The sequence below is a fragment of the Quercus suber genome, unplaced genomic scaffold (genome assembly GCF_002906115.3).
Source record: "Quercus suber isolate HL8 unplaced genomic scaffold, Cork oak 2.0 scaffold_646, whole genome shotgun sequence".
Lineage (NCBI taxonomy): Eukaryota > Viridiplantae > Streptophyta > Magnoliopsida > Fagales > Fagaceae > Quercus > Quercus suber.
The window spans coordinates 142,526-166,900 of record NW_027070087.1 but is presented as its reverse complement, the minus strand read 5'-3'; the positions used below and the strand labels follow the sequence as shown (position 1 = coordinate 166,900).

General features: G+C 37.5%; 4 protein-coding genes across 4 annotated transcripts in view; 2 read left to right on the top strand and 2 right to left on the bottom strand.

Moving 5' to 3' along the window:
* Window positions 1-915, top strand: part of LOC136064203 (sugar transporter ERD6-like 16) — a gene marked incomplete at its 5' end in the record, with an annotated part of 3,947 nt that extends 3,032 nt beyond the window's left edge. Inside the window, 3 exons of the mRNA XM_065765651.1 lie at window positions 29-122; window positions 240-354; window positions 436-915. Coding sequence (XP_065621723.1) covers window positions 29-122; window positions 240-354; window positions 436-560 — 334 coding nt within the window. The remainder of the gene's footprint in view (window positions 1-28; window positions 123-239; window positions 355-435) is intronic.
* Window positions 916-5,882: 4,967 nt separating this feature from the next.
* LOC112034990 (uncharacterized) lies at window positions 5,883-7,676 on the bottom strand. The gene has a single exon (XM_065765650.1). It carries the CDS (start codon window positions 7,674-7,676, stop codon window positions 5,883-5,885), a length of 1,794 nt encoding a protein of 597 aa, XP_065621722.1.
* A 4,487-nt stretch (window positions 7,677-12,163) lies between these two features.
* On the top strand, window positions 12,164-17,795 carry LOC111985058 (sugar transporter ERD6-like 5). The gene is made up of 18 exons (XM_024016699.2): window positions 12,164-12,396; window positions 13,020-13,082; window positions 13,700-13,789; window positions 13,896-13,955; window positions 14,447-14,512; window positions 14,593-14,658; window positions 14,736-14,811; window positions 14,894-14,958; window positions 15,498-15,590; window positions 15,721-15,801; window positions 15,882-15,966; window positions 16,058-16,101; window positions 16,184-16,246; window positions 16,326-16,385; window positions 16,481-16,534; window positions 17,111-17,170; window positions 17,277-17,391; window positions 17,557-17,795. The coding sequence occupies exons 1-18, from the start codon at window positions 12,259-12,261 to the stop codon at window positions 17,676-17,678; spliced, it is 1,401 nt and encodes a 466-aa protein (XP_023872467.1). The 5' UTR covers window positions 12,164-12,258; the 3' UTR covers window positions 17,679-17,795.
* Window positions 17,796-21,166: 3,371 nt separating this feature from the next.
* On the bottom strand, window positions 21,167-23,276 carry LOC136064201 (putative disease resistance protein RGA3). The gene has a single exon (XM_065765648.1). The coding sequence runs from the start codon at window positions 23,058-23,060 to the stop codon at window positions 21,264-21,266; it is 1,797 nt and encodes a 598-aa protein (XP_065621720.1). The 5' UTR covers window positions 23,061-23,276; the 3' UTR covers window positions 21,167-21,263.
* Window positions 23,277-24,375: the final 1,099 nt, after the last annotated feature.

Here is a 24,375-nt window from a genome sequence, read left to right as displayed (position 1 = left end):
GGAATTAGTAGATCAAATTATGTGACTAATATGTTTACTACTTGATACCACACCACACTCAGGGATATTCTGTAGCTTACTCAATAGGCATGGCAGGAATACCATGGGTCATTGTCTCAGAGGTATGTAACTTTTCTGGTTAGTAACAACAAGAGTCTTTTAATGAAAATATTAAATCAGTTTGCATGACAAGAAGTTTACATTTTAACTTAGATTGAAGGATCAGATGTGTGTTACAGGTATTTCCCATTCATGTTAAGGGTTCAGCTGGAAGCCTAGTGTCTTTAGTAAACTGGTCATGTTCTTGGATTATAACATACAGTTTCAATTTTATGATGGAATGGAGCTCAGCAGGTAACTTTCCCAGGCATTGTTTGTGCCCTGTTCTCTTCTTCTTGCTTATAATTAAAAGAATGTTTGGCTATACAATTTCAGGAACATTTTTCATATACATGGGCATTTGTGGTTCAGCTGTTTTATTTGTTGCAAAGTTAGTACCAGAAACAAAGGGGCGAGTGCTAGAAGAAATACAAGCATCAATTACCCATTCTCTCCAATAAGATGACTTTCCATTATGTATATCAAGGAAACAAGTACACTTATCATAAAATGTTAGAAGGTGTCTTTTATTTTCTGTATATATACTTGGAGTTGGAGGTTTGTTGAGCCTATACGGACTATGTTATACTAGAGGTTTGGGGTCCAGGGTAATGTGGTACAATGAGATAGAATGCAATAGAAACAAAGAAACCCAGGGCCCCTAATGAGGAACAGAGTTCCCTTTGGGCATTTGTACAAATCAGGATCACTTTCTTTGATAGCATTATAATTACTAATTTATCTAAAAGTTTAAGTTATTAGAAAATGATAAATTTAATCATTTAATTAATAATCTAGCAGTCATATTTCCGAACTATGTGATATTCTTCTGATCCTCTATGTGTGTGTTTGTTGTTTATTCATCTTTAATATTTTGTTTAAGTTACTAACTTAAACAAAAAACAATCTTTGAGTAACATTTCTTGTTTCCTTTATACATGCAAGGATCATATATATATATATATATATAAAAGAGAGAGAGAATGACTGTTATCATCAAGACTAGCCCTAGGTAGATCACCAAAATGTTGAATTTCTTGGTGATGGATTGCCCCTTGATGTATAGTGTGATCCGAAGTGGATTGAAAGGAATGAAGTGGACCAAAATAGATATAATGGACCAAACTTGACCTAATAGACCGAATTGGACCTAGTGGACCGAATTGAACCAAAAATAACCAAATTTTGCTACGCTTCAACTTTGGATTGAAATGCTACGCTAATATAGTTCAATAAGAGTGTAGCAACAATAAATGTCATGCTTCAACTTTTAGATATCGCAAAGTGTGTAATATTACGTACTTAATTTACATCCTAATTGATAATGTATGGAATCAGTTAATCGAACACTTCAGCTTCGGTGGACAATAGCACTAGCGGAGGCCTGCAAAGAGAGACAGCAGTCAAAGGGTGACAAGGGTGATCCGGCCAAACACCCTCCGATGGTAAAGTTAATTTTTTCTCTTTTTCTGGAGTTTCAACTTTACTCAATGTAAAATCTCAGGAAATTCCTACCTCTGCATGGTGAAGACCGGGTCTTATATAGGGTGCTCTAGGGTAGTTATTAATTCAATAACTTCCCCCAAAATCTTGGAACTCGGACATAACCTCCTCAACGGCTACAAAAAATCATAACCGCTGTTGGAAGTTACATGCATTGGAGGGATTGGCGGCGATGAACACGGGTCGATGAAACGCTGTGAAATTCGCCAAGTGTTAGCGTGGTCGTCCATGTGCTCTGCGCATGGACGACCCTTTGCTATGTCGTAGTGGGGTCGTCCATGCACCTTGTGCATGGACGACTTTCTGGATTTGATTTCCTAGAGTTGACCAATTGTCCCAACATCTCGCAGACGAGACATTTGGACGAGTTGAAGATGGCCTGATGTTTGGCTAACCGCAACTCTCTGGACGAATCTTATGGACGAACCATAGATGTCATTTTCTGTTATACATCAGTTGCCCCCTTGTCCGAAGAGTCGTCCAGGGACATTATGGGAATTTTCTCCCACTTACGTGGCCACGTGTCACGGTTTCATTCGTTGAGCGATTAAATCGATTGCATTTCCCCACACGATTGCCACGTGTCATTTTCTTAATGGGTGGTGTCGCTTCGCTAACCCCACCTCTGGGCCCTATAAATTGGCACATTCTCTTTCTTACTCTTCACCTTTCTCATAAACTTCCTTCCGCTATCTCGTCCAAGAATCTCGTCTATCGTTTCGTCCTAGTTCTTAGGTACTTCCTCTTCTTTTTAGGTTTTCGTCTTAACCTTTAGCTATGTCTTCGTCTAGTAGTACAGAGAGGGAAATAGATAAGTATCAGGACGTTTCGTCTGGAAGCTGTGAGAGTGGTGAGAGTAGTAGTACTAGTTTAAGTGGCAGTTCCTCGGACGAGCAATATTCGTCCGGGGTGTCTGGCATTTCCTTAGAAGAATTTCAGGAGATGCAACGTAGGATGGCTTCTGGAACTGGGGCTAGCTCGTCCAGAGTGCCACCTAGCCCTCCTCAGGACGAGGAGGAGGAGGATAATATTATATATAGCTGTGCACCTGAGGTAGCGTCCACTTTGGACGCTCCTAAGTTAAAAACCTTAATAGATAGATACCAAATTCCTTCCGAGTTTAAACCTCGTCTACCTAGGGAAGGAGAATGGTGCTGTTCACTTTCTTTTGGCTTGGGGGTTTATTCGTCCTATCTCTTAGCTGGTTTAAGGTTCCCCCTCAATTCCTTTTGTAGAGGTCTCTTCCATAGGTTAAGTATTGGTCCCAATCAACTTAATCCCAATGGTTGGAGGACGATAGTCGCCATGCAAGTGTTATGGCGTGAGGCACTGGAAGGGGACCGTCCTATAACAGTGGACGAGTTCCTCTACTGTTATAAGCCCTCAGAAATAAAACAGTCAGCTGGTTTTTACCAGTTCTCGTCCAGAGGCTCTCCTTATAGCTTAATAAAGGGCCGTAGCTCGTCTGATAGGCTCTGGAAACAAGAATTTTTTATTGTTTCTGGTAACTGGGCTGGGGACCCAACAGATGTTAGTAATGCCCCCTTCCCTCCTTTTACCAGCCCCATAGGTCGCCTTCGTCCTGAGGGTATGTTTTCTTTTCATGTGGTTTACTTTGCTATTTATACTCTATCTTTCATTCGTCTAACCATTTTTTCCTTTTGTTGGTGCAGCTGTTACTCGTCCACGTTTAGACAAAATCTTCTTAGAACGAATTGATCGTGTACGTGCCTTCCCTAGAAGGACCTTCCACGATTTAGTAACTCTCAGCAGTTTAGCCACGTGGGGTCTTGGTCCAGAACCAACTGCTGAGAATCTAAACCACGAGGAAACTACGCGTAAGAGTAAGTATCGTCCAGCTTCTTTCATTCCCATATTCATTATTTACATTGTTTATTTTTATTAACTGACTCCCTTCATTGTAGGAATATTTACAATGAGAGAGAACAGAGAAAAAATAGTAACTAGTGGGGACGAGGATGCTCCCCCACCTCCAATCGTCCAGAAAGCTACCGTCCAGACTGGGAAGAGAAAGTCTAAGAAGATTTCAAGTTCTGTGGACCTGGACGACCTTCCTAGTCGTCGAGGTCCTAAAAAATCAAAAACAACTCAGACTCCTCTTCCCAAGGTCCCCAAATTCACTTCTCCACCCACGGTGAATTTGGACGAATCTCCTACTGAAGTGGAGCCCGTCCAAACAGTTCACCCTGTTCAAACTGACCCTGCACCTTCTACCAAGACTTCTAGGAAGCCTCATCCAACAGAGCCATCAGATCGTCCTTCTAACTTAGTTCTGGACGAGGGGTATGCGTGGAGGACGTTCAAAGGGATCGTCACTGACAACGAGGTTAACGAATGTTACAACATGTCAGTGAAAGAATTTGAACGTTCTGGCATCCACGACCTCTTCAAGGTAGGCCTTAACTCGTCCTTGTGCTTTGCCCCTCTTCCCTTTCACTTGGCCTATGACCAGCTGCGAGTCTCCCATGACGAGTACTGAGTCCGCTTCCACAGATTTGGCTAATTCCAACCCTTTAAGAAGGGCTTCATATTCTACTTCATTGTTAGTAGTTTGGTATTACAAGCGAACCTTGTACTTCAGCTTGTCTCCTTCCGGCGACTGCTGAACAACTCCTATGCCTCCTGTATGCTGTGTAAATGACCCATCTACGTGGACGAGCCATCTTCCACTGTCTTCTTTCCCATCCAAGTCCTTATAACTTGGGGTGAATTCTGCAATGAAATCTGCCAGGGCTTGAGCTTTTATTGCATTCCTCGGTCGGTACTGAACATCAAACTCACTAAGCTCAACTGCCCATTGGATTAACCGTCCTGCAGCTTCAAGCTTGTTCATTGCCTTCTTGAGTGGATGATCAGTCATGACATTGATGACATGACCTTGGAAGTAGTGCCTCAACTTCCTGAGGCTGTTATTAGCGCGAAGGCTAATTTTTCTATCAAGGGGTACCTTCCTTCTGCTCCTCTCAGTGCTCGACTAGTATAATACATAGGCTTCTGTACCTTTCCTTCCTCTCTGATCAACGCTGAACTTACAGCATGTGGGGACACTGCCAAATACAAATACAATTCTTCTCCTAGCACTGATGGGCTTAGCAATGGGGCCGTGGTAAGATATTGCTTTAGGTCCTGGAAGGCCCTTTGGCAATCGTCCGTCCATTCAAACGCCTTCCTGAGGATTTTGAAAAAGGGTAAACACTTGTCGGTGGCTTTTGAGACAAACCTGTTCAGAGCTGCAACTCATCCAGTTAAGGATTGGACTTCCTTGACGTTCTTGGGTGGCTCCATATCCAATATGGCCTGGATCTTGTCTGGATTTGCCTCAATTCCTCTCTCTGAAACCATAAATCCTAGGAACTTTCCCGACGACACTCCGAATGCACACTTACTTGGGTTCAACTTCATCTTGTATCGCCTGAGCGTCTCGAAGGTTTCCTGTAGGTCGTCCAAGTGGCTACCTTCGTCCAAACTCTTCACAAGCATATCATCCACATACACTTCCACATTCCGTCCTATCTGTGGTCGAAACATGTGATTCACCAACCTTTGATAAGTTGCCCCTGCGTTCTTCAGACCGAAGGGCATCACCTTGTAACAAAACAAACCCTGGCTGGTAATGAAAGATGTTTTTTCCTGATCTGCCTCGTCCATCTTTATCTGATTATATCCTGAGAAGGCGTCCATGAAGCTCAACAGTTGATGGCCAGCTGTAGAATCAACTAATTGATCAATACGGGGTAAAGGATAACTATCCTTAGGGCAAGCCTTGTTTAAGTCAGTAAAGTCGACACACATTCTCCACTTGCCATTTGCCTTCTTTACCATTACTACATTTGCCAACCAATCTGGGTAGTAAACTTCCCGGATAAACTGTGCTGCAGTTAGCTTTTGAACCTCTTCCTTGATAGCCTTCTCTAGTTCAGGAGCAAACACCCTCTTCTTTTGACGAATAGGCTTCGATGAGGGGGATACGTTCAGCCGATGAGTGATTACACTTGGATCAATACCAGGCATATCGTCATGACTCCATGCAAAAACATCAGCATTTTTCTTTAGGAACTGGGTGAGGTCTTCTTTCGCCCTCTTCTTCATACTGTCCCAATTCTAGTAAACTTCTCAATATCATTTTCTTGCAACAAAACATCTTCCAGTACCTCAGTCGGTTCTGCAACAATTTTTCTTTCTTCTATAATCATAGCTTGCATTTTCTCGTCCACAGCCAACATGGCTAGGTAACATTCTCTAGCTGCCAACTGATCTCCTTATGCTTGCCCTACTCCGCACTCCGTAGGGAATTTAACTGACAGATGATAGGTAGACGTTACCGCCTTCCAGCTATTCAAAGTTGGTCTTCCAATGATGGCGTTATAAGAGGAGGAACAATCCACTACAAGGAAATTTACTTCTTTGGCTATTTGCTGCGGGTATGACCCTACTACTACAGGTAAGGTAATGGTACCTACCGGCTGCACTTTCATTCCCGCAAATCCTATCAGTGGCGAGAATGCAGGACGAAGCTGATCTCGTCCAATCCTTATCTGCTGGAAGGCGGGATAATACAATATATCTGCGGAGCTTCCATTATCCACCAACACCCTCCTGGTTTTGTAATCTGCTATGAGCAGGGTTATAACAATTGCATCGTCGTGCGGATGATGGATTCTTTCAGCTTCTTCGTCAGTAAAGGTAATGGCTGGTTCGTCTGTTTCCTTCGTCCTTGGGGGTCGTCCAGAGAGTTGGACGTTCTGCACTGCTTTGAGGTACGTCTTCTTCGCCTTGGAGGATTGCCCCGTCAACGTCCCACCAATGATAACTCTTATTTCTCCGAGTGGGGGCCGTGATGGTTCTTCCATCTTCGCTTTCAATTTTTCATCTTTATGATCTCTTCCAACGAAATGCCTCAACTTTCCTTGCCTGATAAGATTCTCGATCTGCTGTTTCAAGTCATAACACTCATCCGTGTCATGCCCATGATCCCTATGGAAGCGACAATATTTATTCTTATTGCGCTTGTTAGGGTCTCCTTTCATCTTTTCTGGCCACTTCAAGGAAGGATCATCTTTAATCTGCATGAGCACTTGATCGAGTGGGGCATTCAAGGGGGTGTAACTCTGGTTCCGTGCCGATGGGCCTGCCTTCCTATTATCCCTGTCTCGGTCCTTCTTGTCTTCCGTTCGTCCCTTCTTTGGACGAGGCCCCTGGTCAGGATGACGCAGGGGGTTGGCTTCCATTCTCTCAACTCTCTTCCTCTTTTTAGCTATGATAGCGTCTTCTGCATTCATAAAGTTTTGGGCTGAATGGACGAGCTCAGCCATGGATTGAGCCTCTTTCTCATACAACTTGTGAATAAATAAATCAGAGTTGACCCCATTATGGAAGGCTGCCAATAGGAGCTTATCGTCCACCTCGTCCACTGTCAAGGCTTCCCTATTGAAGCGTGTGATGAAGGAACGCAGACTCTCGTTTTCTCCTTGCTCTATGGTCAGCAAACTGGATGAGGAACGTTTGTGTCTCTGTCCCCCTATGAAATTATTGACGAATAACTTGCTCAACTCCTCAAAAGAACTCACAGAATTTGGGGGTATTTTGCTGAACCATACATGCGCTGGCCCCTTGAGGGTAGTAGGGAAGGCTCTACACATGATCTCGTCTGGAACTCCTTGGAGATGCATTGTTGTCTTGAAAGTAGCGATATGATCGAAGGGATCACGTGTTCCATCGTATGAGTCCAGGGAAGGCATTTTAAACTTAGGCGGCAAGGGATGCCCATTGATGGAAGCAGAAAAAGGGGAGTCTGTTCGGTGGACCAAATCCTCTATAGGATTTGCCCTTCTCATGTTCTCCTTCATCTCATCCATAACCTTCCTCATCTGATCCATTTCCTTCTCCAAATGTGGCACCCTTCGCGAAGTGGTGCCTCTTGATTGAATCTCGGGCTCAGGATTTTCTCCTTGACTCTGAGATTGTCTCTCAGCTTGTCCTTCTCGTCGATGCCTTTCTATCTCCCTAGTCAATTCTTGGTTTTGGCGGGTTAATTCCGCCATCGCGGCCGCCATGGACTGTATGTGTTGGATGGAAGGCGTCTGCGTGGCAGGCGCTGATTGGTGATTTCGATGGGGATGGCTAGAAGCATCCCTACTCCCTTGATGGCCTGGGCTAGTAGCCCTCGATCTGGTCCGAACCATTCGACTTTTGTCCCAGGAAAAGCAAATCGCAAATCGTTTCACGAAAGTGTTAAATGCGCTTCCCACAAACGGCGCCAACTGATAATGTATAGAATCAGTTAATCAAACACTTCGGCTTCGGTGGACAATAGCACTAGCGGAGGCCTGCAAAGAGAGACAGCAGTCAAAGGGTGACCGGGGTGATCCGGCCAAACACCCTCCGATGGTAAAGTTAGTTTTTTCTCTTTTTCTGGAGTTTCAACTTTACTCAATGTAAAATCTCAGGAAATTCCTACCTCTGCATGGTGAAGACCGGGTCTTATATATGGTGTTCTAGGGCAGTTATTAATTCAATAACTTCCCCCAGAATCTTGGAACTCGGACATAACCTCCTCAACGGCTACAAAAAATCATAACCGCTGTTGGAAGTTACATGCATTGGAAGGATTGGCGGCGATGAACACGGGTCGATGAAACGCTGTGAAATTCGCCAAGTGTTAGCGTGGTCGTCCATGTGCTCTGCGCATGGACGACCCTTTGCCGTGTCGTAGTGGGGTCGTCCATGCACCTTGTGCATGGACGACTTTCTGGATTTGATTTCCTGGAGTTGACCAATTGTCCCAACATCTCGCAGACGAGACATTTGGACGAGTTGAAGATGGCCTGATGTTTGGCTAACCGCAACTCTCTGGACGAATCTTATGGACGAACCATAGATGTCATTTTCTGTTATACATCACTAATAATTCTGCCATGACAAGGTTTTATGTGCAAAGAGAGGAAGAAGTGAAGCAACTATCCATCTTACTAACTGAACTTCTTTGTCAATCATGGAACAGTGGGACATGCTACTTCAAAGTTTGGGCTTCACACAGAAAAAATCAGACTCTCAAGTCAGATGGTCTGTGCTTAATACTTATGTAGGAGCTTGCTTAGCATTATAGAAGATTCCATAGACGTTTCAGAAATCTAATTGACTGGAACCCCACTAATATCTAATTGCCGTAACAATAAAACTTTAAACTGATTTTAAGAGAAATAACTTGAAAATTATATTTTTTTTTATTTACCCAAATCCATTCCCTAAACAACACTAACCAATTCCTGATGAATATTAAATTATTAATTAGGTGACTGAAAATTTTTAATTACTTTAATTTTCATTATTTTGTGGTATTAGTTCCTAAAGAAATTATATATGATCTACATAAACTCCATATTTGTATTTCTCATTGCGGCCCTTTAATGATGATGCAATTTAAAATCACGGAGAATATATTCAATAAGAAATATAAACGAAACAAAACAAGAAACACCGTAGAATTTCATTGACTTCAAAAGGAATTTACAAAAACATTCAGATCTTCATACATACAAGAAACATGTTTTTCCACCATGTGGTATAGACATACCCTAATGGCTTCTTAGGCATAAAAGAATGAATAATGGAGTAGACTAAACCCTTCGGTGACGCACCATCCGATCCATGTTATCGTCAGGCGTAGCCGTAAGAGGAGCACATCTTTTCATCCCAACCCGAACAACCTTCTTCGCCTTCTGATCATCACTTTGGGCAGTAGCAGCAGCAATAGAGGTCTCAGCCGTCGTCTCTGGTTTTTCAATATTCTTGGGCTTTGGTTGACGTAGACCAACACAAACGTCATAGTCTTCTCTATGCTGCTCGTTACCCAGGACCGCCCACGCCTTGTCCATGAGCCTGAGAGCCTCATGCGCCATTGGAGAGGAAAACTCGCTGGGATGCACCCACTTCGCCAAATTACAATACCTTTGTTTGATGAAGTTATGAGTGATTAATGGATGATTACCGGCCGGGAAGCCCAGGAGTGCATAGAGGTCGGTGTAACCAAGCTTGTTCTTCTTGAACTTGCCGGCGTGAATGATACACATCGCAATGTAGTAACGCTCCACTCCTTCAAAATACGGATCACATTGTTTCGCCATCTTTGCAAAGTCGTATGCTTGCTCGTATTTCCCTTCCATCCATTCGCTTTCAACCCAATTTAGTAGACTGTCAGTCATGACTTCACAGAAACAGAGAGAGAAAACAGAGCGGAAACACAGAAACAGAGAGAGAGAGAGAAAGCAGAACCAGTAGAATGTGGAATGAAAACAACTAGAGAAACAGAGATTGATTTATAGGAAGAGAATCCTACTCCTTATAGGAATAAGGAATCCTGCTCCATCAAGGAATAGAATTATAATACTATTCCTACTCGGAAAAGGAAAATAAATATTTTAATTAACTAAGATAAGAAAAACATTTAGCTTTTTTTAATCTTGTAAGTACCTGAAGCAACTCGTCAATAATATATCTGATTTTTGTTTTTTTTTTTTGTTTTTTTTTTTTTTTTTTCGTTTTTTTGGGATTCAGGAGCTAAAAAATTGGACTAAAAATCACTAAATAGATATGAGAGATAGAGAGAGTGTGTGAGTCTAAAAAAGACTACTTAAAAAGAAGCTGAGATCTTTGCCGCCATAGTATATAATTATATTGTTGATGATATATTTATATTTATAATTATTTTATTTTCTTAATTGATTTGTGTTTAATTTTGTAATTTTTTAAGGGGTTGTGGAATACTCTATTATTATTCATATTTTAGTTTTTTATTTAGTGTATAACTTTGTGAATATTATTATTAATACTATAATATATACAAACAATTTTACAAATATTTTACAAATTACTTTCACAAACTGCTGATATGTCATACTTCATGTCAGCTTTTATTTTCTAATTTATATTTAAAAATGCCAACTCAATATCTTATAAAATCCACATTAGAATATACAGTATATTTTATTACAGAAAATTTAAAAATATATTAATTCCTAATTTTATTGAATAAATAAATAAATCTCAAACCTACAATTTTTATTTTCTTTCAATTTCTCGGTTACCAAACACTTCTAAAATTACCGTTGCCTTACCAAACTCGAAATCTAAGCACCATCACCACCAATCTATCCTCTCTTTCCTTTTCTTTATCATCCCTCTCCTCTATCCACTTTCTCAATCTTTCTCCACCAAACCCATTTTACAATTCCACACCCATTCCAACACAGTCCACGAAACACTCTCCTATTTCTAAAACAACAGGAAAGGTACCCTCGATTAACTTTAACTCAACGAATGAAAACAAACCCATTATCAAAACCAGACCACACCAGTTTTCGGATTTTGTTAATTAAAACAATATATATATGTGTGCACATTTAGTTAAAAAGCTATATATATATATATATATATGTGCGCGCGCATGTTTTTCTGATTAGATTTAGGGGTAGCATTTTTTTTTTTTTTTTTTAATTTGGTTTGAGAATAAACTGTTTGTTGCAAAATGGGTTCAGTGATTTTCTACCATTTAGATTCTTTCTATTTTCTTCATATTTTTTTTATCCAATGGCGAATCTTCCTAAAAAAAATATCTCTAGCAAAACACAATTAGCCGAAGGGATAAAAGAGAAAGAAAAGAAAAAAAAATTTTGGGGTCTTACTTTCCATCCAAATATGAGCGCCCAACATTTTTTAATTTTGGAGAAACTATATATTTGATGCCTAACCTTTAGAATCAATGTCAATTTGGTCTTTAACCTTTTGGTATTGGATTAAAATGACCCCTTACCGTTAAGTGGTTGATAGAAAATGTTGACATGACTAAGGTCAAAATAAAATATTTTTTTAGACCCACAAAATACCACTTAGACTGCCATGTTAGCCTAAAATAAATAAATAAATAATACCCAAATTTGGTTATTTATTTATTTATTAATTTAGTAATTTTGATCAATTTGATCTCTATATTTTATTAGCGGTCGATTTGGTTTTTGTTATTTTTAAATTGCAATCAATTTAGTTATTATCATTTAAACCAAATTGACTAAATTAACTACGGTCAAAACATATGGACCAAATTAACAATAACTCTAAAATGTAAGGATAAATAAATAAATAAAAATTGAAGGCAATGAAGGATACAAATAATGGGCCATTGCCCTCCAAAGTTCAAACCATACCTCTCCAAATTCCCTAATGGGCTTCCCATGTAGTTTTGGGCCACATGAGGATTGAAGCTGGAGAAGATGCAAATAATGGGCCTTTAGTTTGTGATACTAATGTGCCCTTCAATTTTCACTTGGGCCGCTTGGGTCGAGCTTGTCAAAAAATATGGGCCCTTTGACAACAAGTTACTTGTATAATATAGAAACTGTGAGCATGTGATCATCATGGTCCACGACCTTAATTTAAAACTGCAAAAAAACCGCCTATCTAAAAGTCTTGACACTATTTGATTATGACATTTCATGCGTTTGGTCTCACCAGACATTCTCCAACACCTCTCTCTCTCTCTCTCTCTCTCTCATATACACACACAGAAATGAATCCTAGACTGTCAGTCTTGGTATTCATATTTTCTCTTTCTTTCTTGCAAGAAAGCTTGGAAGAGAAAGCATGGAAGAAGCCCTGTTGCCAAGGTCTACAATTAATGCAGAAGACAAACCACCAAGTGTTGCTGGTTCTTCAGCCACGCCTGTTCTTGTACTCAGCACCATTGTCGCCCTCTGCGGTTCTATGAGCACTGGCTGTGCTGTAAGTACCCATTACATTTTCAAAAAGCATCACTAATGTTATATATATTATTAGCAATGCTTTTGTTTCATTTTGTTTATAAACATTACCCTGTTAGGGACAAACTTTTTTCATCATCTTTTACAATAGATTAGAGTTGTAAATTGTACTGGAACAACATTGCTCTTATACAGACATACCATTAACACCACTTTTATTATGTAACAATCACAATTGTGAAAAAAAAAAAATTATCCCCGTCAAAAAATTGTTTTAGATATCTCAAAGCTCAATTATTTATATTTATTTTTTAAGTTTGTTTTATATTTTTAGTACCTAGTTATTATAACTGTGACTTTACCACCTCTTGTAGCTGTATAAAAGTTTAAAACCCTTTTTTTTGCTTTAGATACGATGGGGTTTGGACACCTATAGTATTTGCTTCATGATAATTACTTTTTATTATGTGAGTAAGACACCAAATAATTTGGTGTGGTTGGGATTCAAACCTAAATCCTTTATATAAAGATTACTATTTTAAAAAATCATATAAAAAAATCACTACTCCATGGAGCATGAATTAATGCATGATCCATAGAACCAGCAAACTTGGTATAACTAGTTAAATTATGATTGGTTTGTAGTCAGGATATTCATCACCAGCTGAATCAGGAATCATGGAAGATTTGGATCTCTCTACGGCATCTGTAAGTACTAAATTATTTCTTTATTTCTTAATTTTTCAATTGTCTTTTATGTATAAATTTATTTTTATTGATAAGGTACAACTTTAAACATGTGACAGAGTCTGTGCAAGAGTAAATGCACATGTCCAACAGATAGATACATGAGCCAAACAATTAATAAACATATATACAAATAATCATTGTGCCTATTAGGTTATCGGTGTTTCTAGACATACATGTGTATGTATGAATTTTACAAATTCACTTATCAATTTACACTGGCCAAAAAAGCATAATAATTTTACACTAATATGCATAGTTTTGCACGTATGCAGACATGTAATTGTTCTTCATATATTTATATTGAATTTTATTTTTTTAGCCTTTACTCCTCTGATGGATTATATTGCCAAAAGTCTTATAGTTCAATAATACATCTAGTTCTCCCAACGGAGAAAACCTAAGTTGGAAGCCCCCCACCCTTCCACTAATTTATTGGAAGGAAAAAACAAAGTTGTACATGTTACTGAACATTGTTGAAGTTCAGTAGAATGAAATGTTACATTATCTGTTTGGGTAGAGATGTTTTCGTTGCCAATCAATTCTTTATCAATTTAAATTGTTTCTACCTTGTGCAGTATTCAGTTTTTGGTTCAATATTGACTATTGGAGGAGTGATAGGTGGATTAATAAGTGGAAAGATGGCAGACCTCATTGGTCGGAGAGGTGTAAGTTTCTTTTGTCACATTTACTAAAAATATGATTTTTTTTTTTAAAAAAATTTATTATTATTATATTTAAATTTCTATCATTTTTGTTGATATTTTAATGCAGGCAATGTGGTTCTCTGAATTATTCATCTTTGCTGGTTGGCTTGCCATTGCATTTGCAAAGGTTTTTCTATTTCCATTCTTTCATTCCCCTAAACAATGCTGCACTTGATGAAATATGTTCAATTAATGCTACCAATTCATTTTGTCTTCACATTTCCTCTTTTCGAAGCCAAACGGAGCATCCTATTGAAACCACTTCACATAGAATGAGTTCCAAATCCCAACAAAATTTTAGGAGGAATGTCTTCTTAGTTTAGTTAATAATTAATCTGTTAATATCAAAGAGAAGACACAAGGGTTATGTGATTTGGCATAACATCCTACCGTCTACAGTGTAAAGCCTTAGACAGCATTGGAACCATTGTGGTAATATTTATGTTGATTATTCTTTGAAGTTGCTTCCATTTGTTCTTTATTAAACGTTGTTAAAGCATCAGATCAGTGAAAAAAAAAATTATTCAAAATTAGCATGAACTGACTGATGGAAATTTCTGCTTCTACATTTTTCTCTACTGGGCTTCAACTACTAATAGAGTTCTGTGCTTGGCATAGACTGCTTTTTGGCTGGATTTTGGAAGACTCTTGGTGGGTTTTGGCATTGGAGTTATTTGCTACGTAGTAAGTTTTGTAAGTTTGACAGTTTTTAATTGATTTACCTATTTAAAATACAAAAAATAGTGATTCTTATAACCAAACAGGTACCAGTATACATTGCAGAAATAACACCTAAGAATCTTAGGGGACAATTTACATCAGCTAATCAGGTTTATCTAAATTATTATGGCTTTAAAATGAACATCCAATTCATTGTTCATTTACTTACCTTTTGTTACTTGTGCAGTTGATTTTATGTTCTGGGCTTTCACTAATATATTTCATTGGAAATGCTGTTACCTGGCGCACCCTGGCTTTATTTGGTATTGATTTTTCTCTGCATAAATTTAATCAGAAATTAAATTCTAAAAAGATAAATTCTATTCAAATAAATTTTATTTTCAGGTGCCATTCCATCTCTAGTACAACTTGTGGGATTATTCTTTATTCCGGAGTCTCCCAGATGGTTGGTGAGAAATATTATTTGTATGATGTTTGGATTGTGTGATGAAATAGAAATATAGAATACAATACGTGCTTTAATATGTTTTTTGTGGCTTGTTCAACTTGTTAAAAATAACATCAAGTCAATATGTTCACTTTATCAGCTTGAGCTTTTGGGATACTTTCAGGAGAAACATCTAAACTACTTTTCTTTGGTTTATTTTGTAAAGAAAATATGAGCAGCCATTAAAATGCAAAAAATGATAAGAGTGTTAAATTACTGATTGTCCCAAAATCTTAAACTATTAAGATATGGTAAATTTAATCATTTAACTAATATTTCTAACACTCCCCCTCAAATATAAACCGAAACTACCTTTTAAGAGGTGAGGTCCAACATGTGGAAATTTAAATGGGAGATAGGTGGAGGAGACAAGGATCGAACTCAGGATCTTATACTCTGATACAAAGTTAAATTTCGATTGTCCCAAGAGCTTAAATTATTAGAATATGATAAATTTAATCATTTAACCAATACTTCTAACAAAGTACAATTTCTCCGCAGGCAAAAATTGGAAAAGAGAAAGAGCTTGAAACTGTTCTACAGCGTCTTAGAGGGAAGAATGTTGATGTTTCTCAAGAAGCAGCATATATCATTGTAATTCTCCAACTACATGATTTTATGACAGTGTATCAGTGTCATACCCTTAACATTTCTAATTTGTTATGTTTTAAAAACTTCTTTGGCACAACCACAAAAAATGAGATGTGCTCCTGTCTTTTCATAGGATTATACAGAAACCTTTCAACAGCACTCGAAATCTAGAATTCTAGACTTGTTCCAGCAGAGATACACCCATTCCCTAATCGTAAGCCTCATTCATTTGTGGCATTTTTACTTTTCAGGGCTTGTACAACCTTTTTACATGTTTTATTTAAATTCATTTAGGTTGGACTTGGGTTGATGTTACTGCAACAGTTTGCTGGAGTCAATGCAATTGCATTTTATGCAAGTTCTATATTTGAAGAAGCTGGTAAATTAACAGCTTTAAAATTTGTTTCATATAACTAATGATAATATTAAGAAATGAAGGAATGATGATTATTACCTCTGGTTTATGATAGGTTTTTCAAGCAGCATTGGGACTATCTCAATGGCAATTATCCAGGTACTTGGCTCACCATAACTTTGATTGGATATAGGATTCTGCTTGATACATCTAACAAACCACGTAAACAATCTTTTAACAGATTCCAGCTACTGCCTTAAGTGTATTCTTGACAGATAAATCAGGAAGACGGCCACTTCTTATGGTGAGGACATGGCAAAATCAACTTTAAGCCTATGGTGTGTAGTTTAGTTGATTGCATTAAAGTCTGCTAACTCTTGCAGGTCTCTGCCGCTGGAATGTGCTTAAGTACCTTCCTTACAGGCTTGGCATTTGCCTTTCAGGTTTCTGTTGAAAACAAATTCAAAGCTTCTCTGTCTGTTGTTCTGTTTTCCACATATATGAATGATCATTGTTTAAACCTTTTTGTTCCAAGCAGGAGAACTCCCAGTTGAAGGAGCTCACTCCAATCTTGGTGCTCATTGGGATCCTGGTAATAAGGCATAACCTGAAAGATGACCTTTCCCTTCTCCAGAAAATGCTAGAGATTTCTAAATATAATTTCTCACATTCTGTCTCATCTACACTTTATTGATCAATTAGAATGTTGGGGCTTGTTGGGGCCTGTGGGAATGGGAATTTCTGAGCTTATTTTGGAAGAAACTCACAGCAATGTTACTGCTAATTGGCACATTGATAATACAAACTACCAAAAACATGGTACCCTCTTGCAAGAAAAGAACTAAAAACATCTTAGTTGAATTTCCCAGATTTTATCTAATCTATGCTTCAACCAGAAATTAGAATGTAGAAGATTTAAAGCAATTAAGTTATTCAAAGATAAAAAGGTTGCTCTACATTCAATAACTTTCAGGACTAAAAAAAGCCTTTTTATCAGCTAAAGCTGCAATTACCGCAATGTTCATACTATGAGCTTTATTATGCTTGTGTTTCTTTTAAATCCTTAAAAAGCAATAAAGGGGTGTTTATTATTCTATTTTACTTCACTTCTGGACTGAGGTTTTAGACATTGAGATGCTTGTGATTGACTGGCTAATAATCCATGCAGGGTTTTAGTGTAGCTTATTCATTAGGCATGGCAGGATTACCCTGGGTTATAATGTCAGAGGTATGTCGATAATTGAATTCCAAATTTATTTAAAAATTTGTTAACAGGAATTTTGCATAAACAAGCAGGTATATTGCACTAATTCAAGGATGAATGTCTATTTCAGATATTCCCTATAAATGTCAAGGGTACTGGTGGAAGCCTTCTGACTTTAGTGAATTGGTCTTGTTCTTGGATTATTTCATACTCCTATAATTACATGACCGAATGGAGTACTGCAGGTAATTGTTTCTACCCTATTAATTATGTTATGGAATGGATTAGTATTGAGTATTGACACTTTCACTTTTTTTGTTTCCTGATTACAAACACTTTCATTTTTAGTATAAGTTTCTTTGCTCTCTCTTCCATAATCATACGTGGATATTTTTGACATACTACATCAGGATCATTTTTCATCTACACTGGCATTTGTGGTTTGACTGTTCTATTCGTCGCGAAAGTGGTACCAGAGACCAAGGGGCGAGCTCTAGAAGAATTACAAGCATCAATTAATCATTTTCTCTAAACAAACAAAGTGAAAGTAATAACAGTTAAAGTTCATGTCGTTCATAGTGTATTATAATTGGAGTAATGTTATTACAAAAATTTGGAAGAAATCAGTTAAAAATTTTAGTGTGAGCAATTATATTTCCATCTTTTAGTGTTTGTAAAATTTATAGAGATGACACTTTTTGTTGTTGCAACTATGAAATACTTTTACAAGTAAAACCAACTTAAGACTTAAAAGGGGAAATGATCCAGGAGACGAGCCATCAATACGTCCTACAATATAAAGGATATTGTGATGTTGATATTGAGAAACTAGTGGCCCACTTCAGTCTTCACTGCAGTTGCCGCGAAATGACTAGTAATAAAAGCTTACACTTATCTGTGGTTCCCTCATTCATAGGTGGGCTTAAAGCCTCAAACTGCTTATTTGCTCAAATTTGATTAAATAATGATTAGAACATTCACTAAATTTAGTGAATGTTCTAATCATTTTTATACTTTAATCGTGTCTGAAAATTAATTGGTTGTTAAAATAATTTTAGACACTCCATTGCTAAAAAAATTCATCACAGCTAAAAATAATTTGATGAAAATAACCAAATTTGGGCACAGCATGAGTTCATTATAATAGTAGCTACAGTTGACTCAAAGTCTGCGGAGTTTTATTTTAATGATTATGGTGCATTTCATAACCCAAGTAGCAATAGTTACACGTTGTGCATACAAGACAACTAAAATCGTGTTTTTAAAAATATAATTTCAACAGAAGTGTGTGCGGCAGTATACTACTCAATATGTGCAACAATAATTAGCTTTTTATCTCCTAGCCAAAAGAGAAACGATTTTACTTTCTAGGTCCAAGCCTTCACACGCTAGAACTTTCACAATGGGAAAGATCGGAAATATTTCATAGTCAACATGCTGGATGATATATGGTACAGAGCAGCCTCATGAATTGAGAGTAAATAGTTACAAGCCAGAGTTGAAGGTCAAAGTTATAGTGTCTAGCTTCAGGCTTCTGATCCAACTTGAACATTGAGGGTCCCTTCGACTGAAATTGTCTAGAATATTGGTGATATTGAGAAAATATACGGGCTCCAAGCCCAAGCCCTTAGGCAAGATTGATACGGGCCATCAACTCGCCATGTGATGTTGGCAATGATATGGGCCGTGAACCCAATTGCTAAGTGACCAAGATTTGGGCTTGCAGTGAAGAGAAAAGGGAGATGGCCATGATTCTCATTTATGATTTAGTGAAAATATAGGTCATAGGCCAATTCATGAAGTCCAATAAATACGGGCCATGAGTCAGTTACATGATATAGAAAAGATGTGAGCCAATGGGCCTATTCCTTGTGGGTCATGAGCCCAATTTGAAAAGGCATGAGAGTTAGAAATGAATTTGGTCCTTTTTGGGTTAGAAATGAATTTGGTCCAAGATCCATATTTTTCTTGCGTAAGTTAATGCTCACGTATCTTGGATTGCCCAAAAAAATTAAACCACTTGGTCTCAGCAAAAAGTGAACCTGAACAATGTAATGAACTTTAATCATTGATCTAATCAACGACATAAGAGATCCTAAAAGCCACCTAATTTGAATTATTTTTATTTATAATTGTTGCCCTAAGTCCTAATAATAATACTACTAATAATATTTTAATTATCTAGGTTGTAGACTTCTACAAATCAGAAATTATTTTTAGTTATAGACAAGACAAAGCTTTGCAAAAAACTAATCAATAATCATTACTATTTAATAAACCAAGTGAATTATGGGCAATGAGCCAACCACATGGCTTCTCAATGATTTTTTATCTTTTGCTTAATAAAAAGGAAGGGGGTCTTCAGTATGAGCTCATCGACCCTACACCACGTGACGGTAATAAATAATACCATGTGTACCACACGGGCCTTGTTAGAGCTATCGCTCAAACTGCTCTCTTTATGTGCTGAACAAGAAGTCCTACCATCAAGCTACACTCTTGTGTAGGGCTGTAAATGAACTAAGCCATTTATAAACAACTCAGGCTTGGCTTGATAAAAAGCTCGTTCATGTTTGTTTGTTTGTTTATAAACAAGCCAAGCTTAAGTTTTAGTTTTAGGCTTGTTTAATAAACGAGCCAAACCCGAGTAAAAAATATTGTTCATAAACAAGCTCGTGAATACTAAGGCTCGATACAAAAATAATAAAACAAGTTGAGCTTAGGCTTATTTATGTGTTTGGTAATAAAATTGATATGAGCTTGACAAGTAAACTCATATCTTTTTAAAACTTTAATTAATTATAAGTTAAGACTACTCATCCAAACCAAATAGGCTAGATAATAAACTTGATATAGGCTTGATAATATACTTATGTTGGATCTCAAGCTCAAAAGCATGATATTGAGTTTGAGTTTGGGCTTGATATTGAGCTCGAGCTTGGCTTGACTAATGAATCAAGCCAAGCCTAGCTGAGCTTAAGCTTTTATACTTTATAACGAGCTCAAACTTGAACATTATTTATAGGCTTGTATTAAGCTCAAGCCAAACTCAAACATTCTATTTTTGCTGTCGCGCCAAGCTTGAACATTTACTATTCGACAAAGTTCAGCTCGTTTTCAGCTCTTCTTGTGTGATGCTTCTCAATGATTATTAGGCATGACCCAATTTCAATGATTATATAAACTGTGGGTCCTTCTTAGCCTTGAAATGAATTTGGTCCAAGAGTTTAATAAGTGACATAAGCAAACCTAATTAAACTAATTTGAATTATTTTATAATAATTCTCTCCCTATGTCCTAACAATAGTACTAGATGATGTGCTTTAGTAAATGGAATCCTAAGGTCCAAGGGAGAATATGACAGGCCTTCACTATGCATGATTTTTATTCCGTATAAAAAGCATCATTGTCTATTCGTAGTGGGTCAATGGCATAAACCTCCTTTTCGAAAGAAACAGGTAAGTGAAGAAGCCGAAGAAACCACACCAACGAGCATGGATATTACCTTGTGGGCTCCATTGCTTTGTGAATTGAATACACATTATCGAAATTGTTCATATGTCCGCTCGGTCCAATAAGCATACGAAAGCGCACTGAATATAATTTTTCTGTCCTAATAATTCCTATGATCTATCTCAACTAACAATCTCTAACAGTACTCTCTCTCCCTCTCTCCCTCTCTCACTCTCTCCGTTGTAAGAGAAATGGATAGAGATGGCATGGAAGAAGGACTATTACAAAGTTGTACAAATTTTGAAGCCCAGCCCAATACAGATGGTGGAGATACAACACCAAGTGGTGCCTCTGCCACTGCCACACCTGTTGTTGTACTCAGCACCCTGGTCGCACTTTGTGGCTCGTTCTGTACTGGCTGTGCTGTAAGTACCATAGCATAAAATTATAGTATACATCATGTTGTTGAACAACCTTTCTGTCTTTCCTCATGTATAGTCCACTTTTTGCTCGTTTCTTAAGCATCTATTTCTCTGTGTGTGTGTGTGTGTGTTACAAATAGTTTCAGGCAATCCGAACCCATAATAATTAACTAAATTGAGATACCTTAAATGTATGAAATTTTCCATTGCATCTGGAAGTTCCTTTAACATACCATCTAAAGTTAATGTCTGTAAACATCTAAAATGCTGGAATAAATTAGATAAGTTATAATCATTGCGATTGACAAGAATGAGAGTGCGTATATTTTTTGCACTATTATTGGACACAAAAAGTGGGCCTCACCAGAAATTTCTAACCACAAATGGCGAGCATTTTTAAAATCTAATCCCAACTCTATGTCTTCTTTTTTGGCTGAATCCAACTTTATGTCACTATTGATCGTGAAGCATTCATTTTTTGACATTAATTGCGCAAAGTCATGCACTATGTCATGCATTTTGCATATTCTTATCTTGTCATCATTCGGATATTCCTTAAAAGCTTGGAAGAAAGAGCGTATGAATAGATTTTCAAAGTATTCTCTTCCAATGACTTCCATCTCCATATTTGATTTTGAAGGAATATATCCTTGTGCCATCCACATAAATACCAAATCATCACTGGAAAAGATATAACCTTTTGGCAAGATAGCACAATATGAGAAACATTGTTTCAATGGTGAGGACAAATCATAATAACTTAGTAACAATGACGCAAAAAGACCTTTTTCAACATCTTCTAATTCCCACAAATTGCTATTCAAGATAGTCTTCCATTCTTCTCTACTTTTCTTGAAGCGCATGAGACTCCCTAGAGTCTTTGCAGCAAGTGGCAAGCCTTTGCATCTCTTTGCTATTTGCCTACCAATGTCTTCAAGTTGCTCACATTGCTCAGGATCCTTATCTAGAAATGCTATTTTACTAAATATCAACCAACAGTCTAACTTAGACAATTCACTCAAATTGATCACGCTCACACTTCCCATCATCTCCGCAACTCTGCTTTTACGTGTGGTGACTATAATATAACTGCTTAGAGCAACACATTGGAATGCAACTTTGAATTGATCCCACATCGTATAGTCTTCAGTCCACACATCATCTAAGACAAGAAAGAACTTCTCGTTTGCAATGTTAGCACGAATTCTATCTAATAGACTTTGCAATGTAGTCAAGTTGGGGGATTGACCCTCAATAGATTCAAGGATTTCTTTCGCCACCTTGCACTTATCAAAAGGATCAGAAACACAAACCCAAACTTTTATCTCAAAATGGTCTTGCACCCTAGGATCGTTGTAGGCTAGTTGGGCAAGAGTAGTTTTTCCAAGTCCGCCCATGCCCACTAAAGAGATGACACGGGGCCTTCTTTCTTCTTCACCTCCCCTCCCCAATAGGATCCTCACTAGATTATTCTTAACGTTTTCACGACCAAGTATTTCGGACACATCAACAAAGGAGGTAGTTGTTGGTCGATTAACTACTTCAGGGGCAGGGTCATTAGTTAACTTAAACTGGTACCTATCTTTCTCTTTGACAATTTCATCTAATTTTCCATTCAAATCTTTTATCTTGTGAGCAATATCGTGACGCATAACAAGTTTATCAACTTCATGGAAACAACATGAAGGAGAGGGGATAATGAAGGAACGTACCTTCTTCTTCATAACAGGATGAGCATTATCAACATTTTCTTCTTCTTTCTTAATGGCTGATTTGATCATTGCAGTGTTCCACTCATCTATCACATCATTCATCTTGTAGCATGCATCCTTGAGCTTTTCTAACCAAAGCTTCACGGTTTCCTCAGTAACTTGTCTTTTCTCAGCATCATTGAGGACCGCCGTCACTGTTTGTAGATTGCATTTAAGCTTTTCAACTTCTTCGTCAACGCCCACGACCAACCTTATCTCTTGTTCCGACTCCAGAGCAGCAACTGAAACCAACTGCTTAATGAGATCAGTAACAAGTCCCTCAGCCATACTTGGAAACTGAAATTCCGATTGATAATACAAGAAACAGGAAGAGGAGATAGATTATTAGAAAGTGATTCACAAAGCAAATAGCAAACTCGCAGGCAGCGTCAATGAACTTATTTTCCTCCTGATTAGCTGTGCAAAACTCAGAATTGGGATTGAGATAAGCTGCAATAGTTAGGTAGGAATTGCACATGATTCAATAAAAATAAATGGTTGGGGTTGAAAGTTGAAAAATCAACTTTCAACCTCAACTATTAAATACAAAAATTTTAAAAATAATTATAAAAAGTTAAAAAGTTACAGTTAAAAATTGAGAATTAAGAATGATAAAACTTTATGCAAGCGAAAATAGAATAATTGCACCGGTGCAAGGTATTGTACCGGATCCAAATCCAAGCCCACGTAACCAATGAGTGGAAAGGAGATTTGGATCCAATCTGCCACATCATTTAAAAGCCATTAACTTAACCAGATAGCCATTCAACTGTGGTTAAGAAACAAAAGTTAAGGTTTGTTAAATAAAGGCGAAAATCACATTTTCGTCCCTATATTTTCACGCGATTTCCATTTTGGTCCCTAAATTTTTTTTTTACCGCTTTTAGTCCCTATCCTGGAAAACGCGTTTCATTTTTGTCTCTACCGTTACATTAGAAACGGAAATTGCACAGGTGGCAAACGGAAGATGACGTGGCCATTAAAATAATAATAAAAAATATTATTTGACATTAAAAAATGTCACGTCAGCACCTAAATTAAAAAAAAAAATTAATTTATTAATTTTAACTAAAGAAAAAAAATTAAAAACAAAAAAAAATTAAAAACAGAAAATAAGAAAACAACAAACCAAATTTACATACTTTTCTTTTCGTTAATTTTTTGGAAGAACATGTTCATGTTCTTTGTGATCTTTCCCAGATCATGATTTTACATGTTCTTTGGAAGAACTTGTTTTATTTTATTTTCTTTGTCTTTCTTGTATTTTCTTTACAACCAAACACACTAAAATTCAAAACTCAAATCAAACAATAATCACATCAACAAATCGATAATCTGAAATTGAAACTAAAAACCTAACCCAGAAATCGAACCCATAATTTTGAACCCAGAAATTTGAACCCAACGCACACCAATCAAAATCAATAGATTTGCATCCTCTTTGTTCACAAAATCAACACCAATCTCCAAGTTGGAAACCCACTAATCCAAATTAGAAACACAAAATCAGCTCCAACTTGGAAACACAAAAGTCAGCGATCATCAAAACACCAAAACCCAGCAAATCAAACACTCAAAAAATGCAGAAATAACCTACAAACAG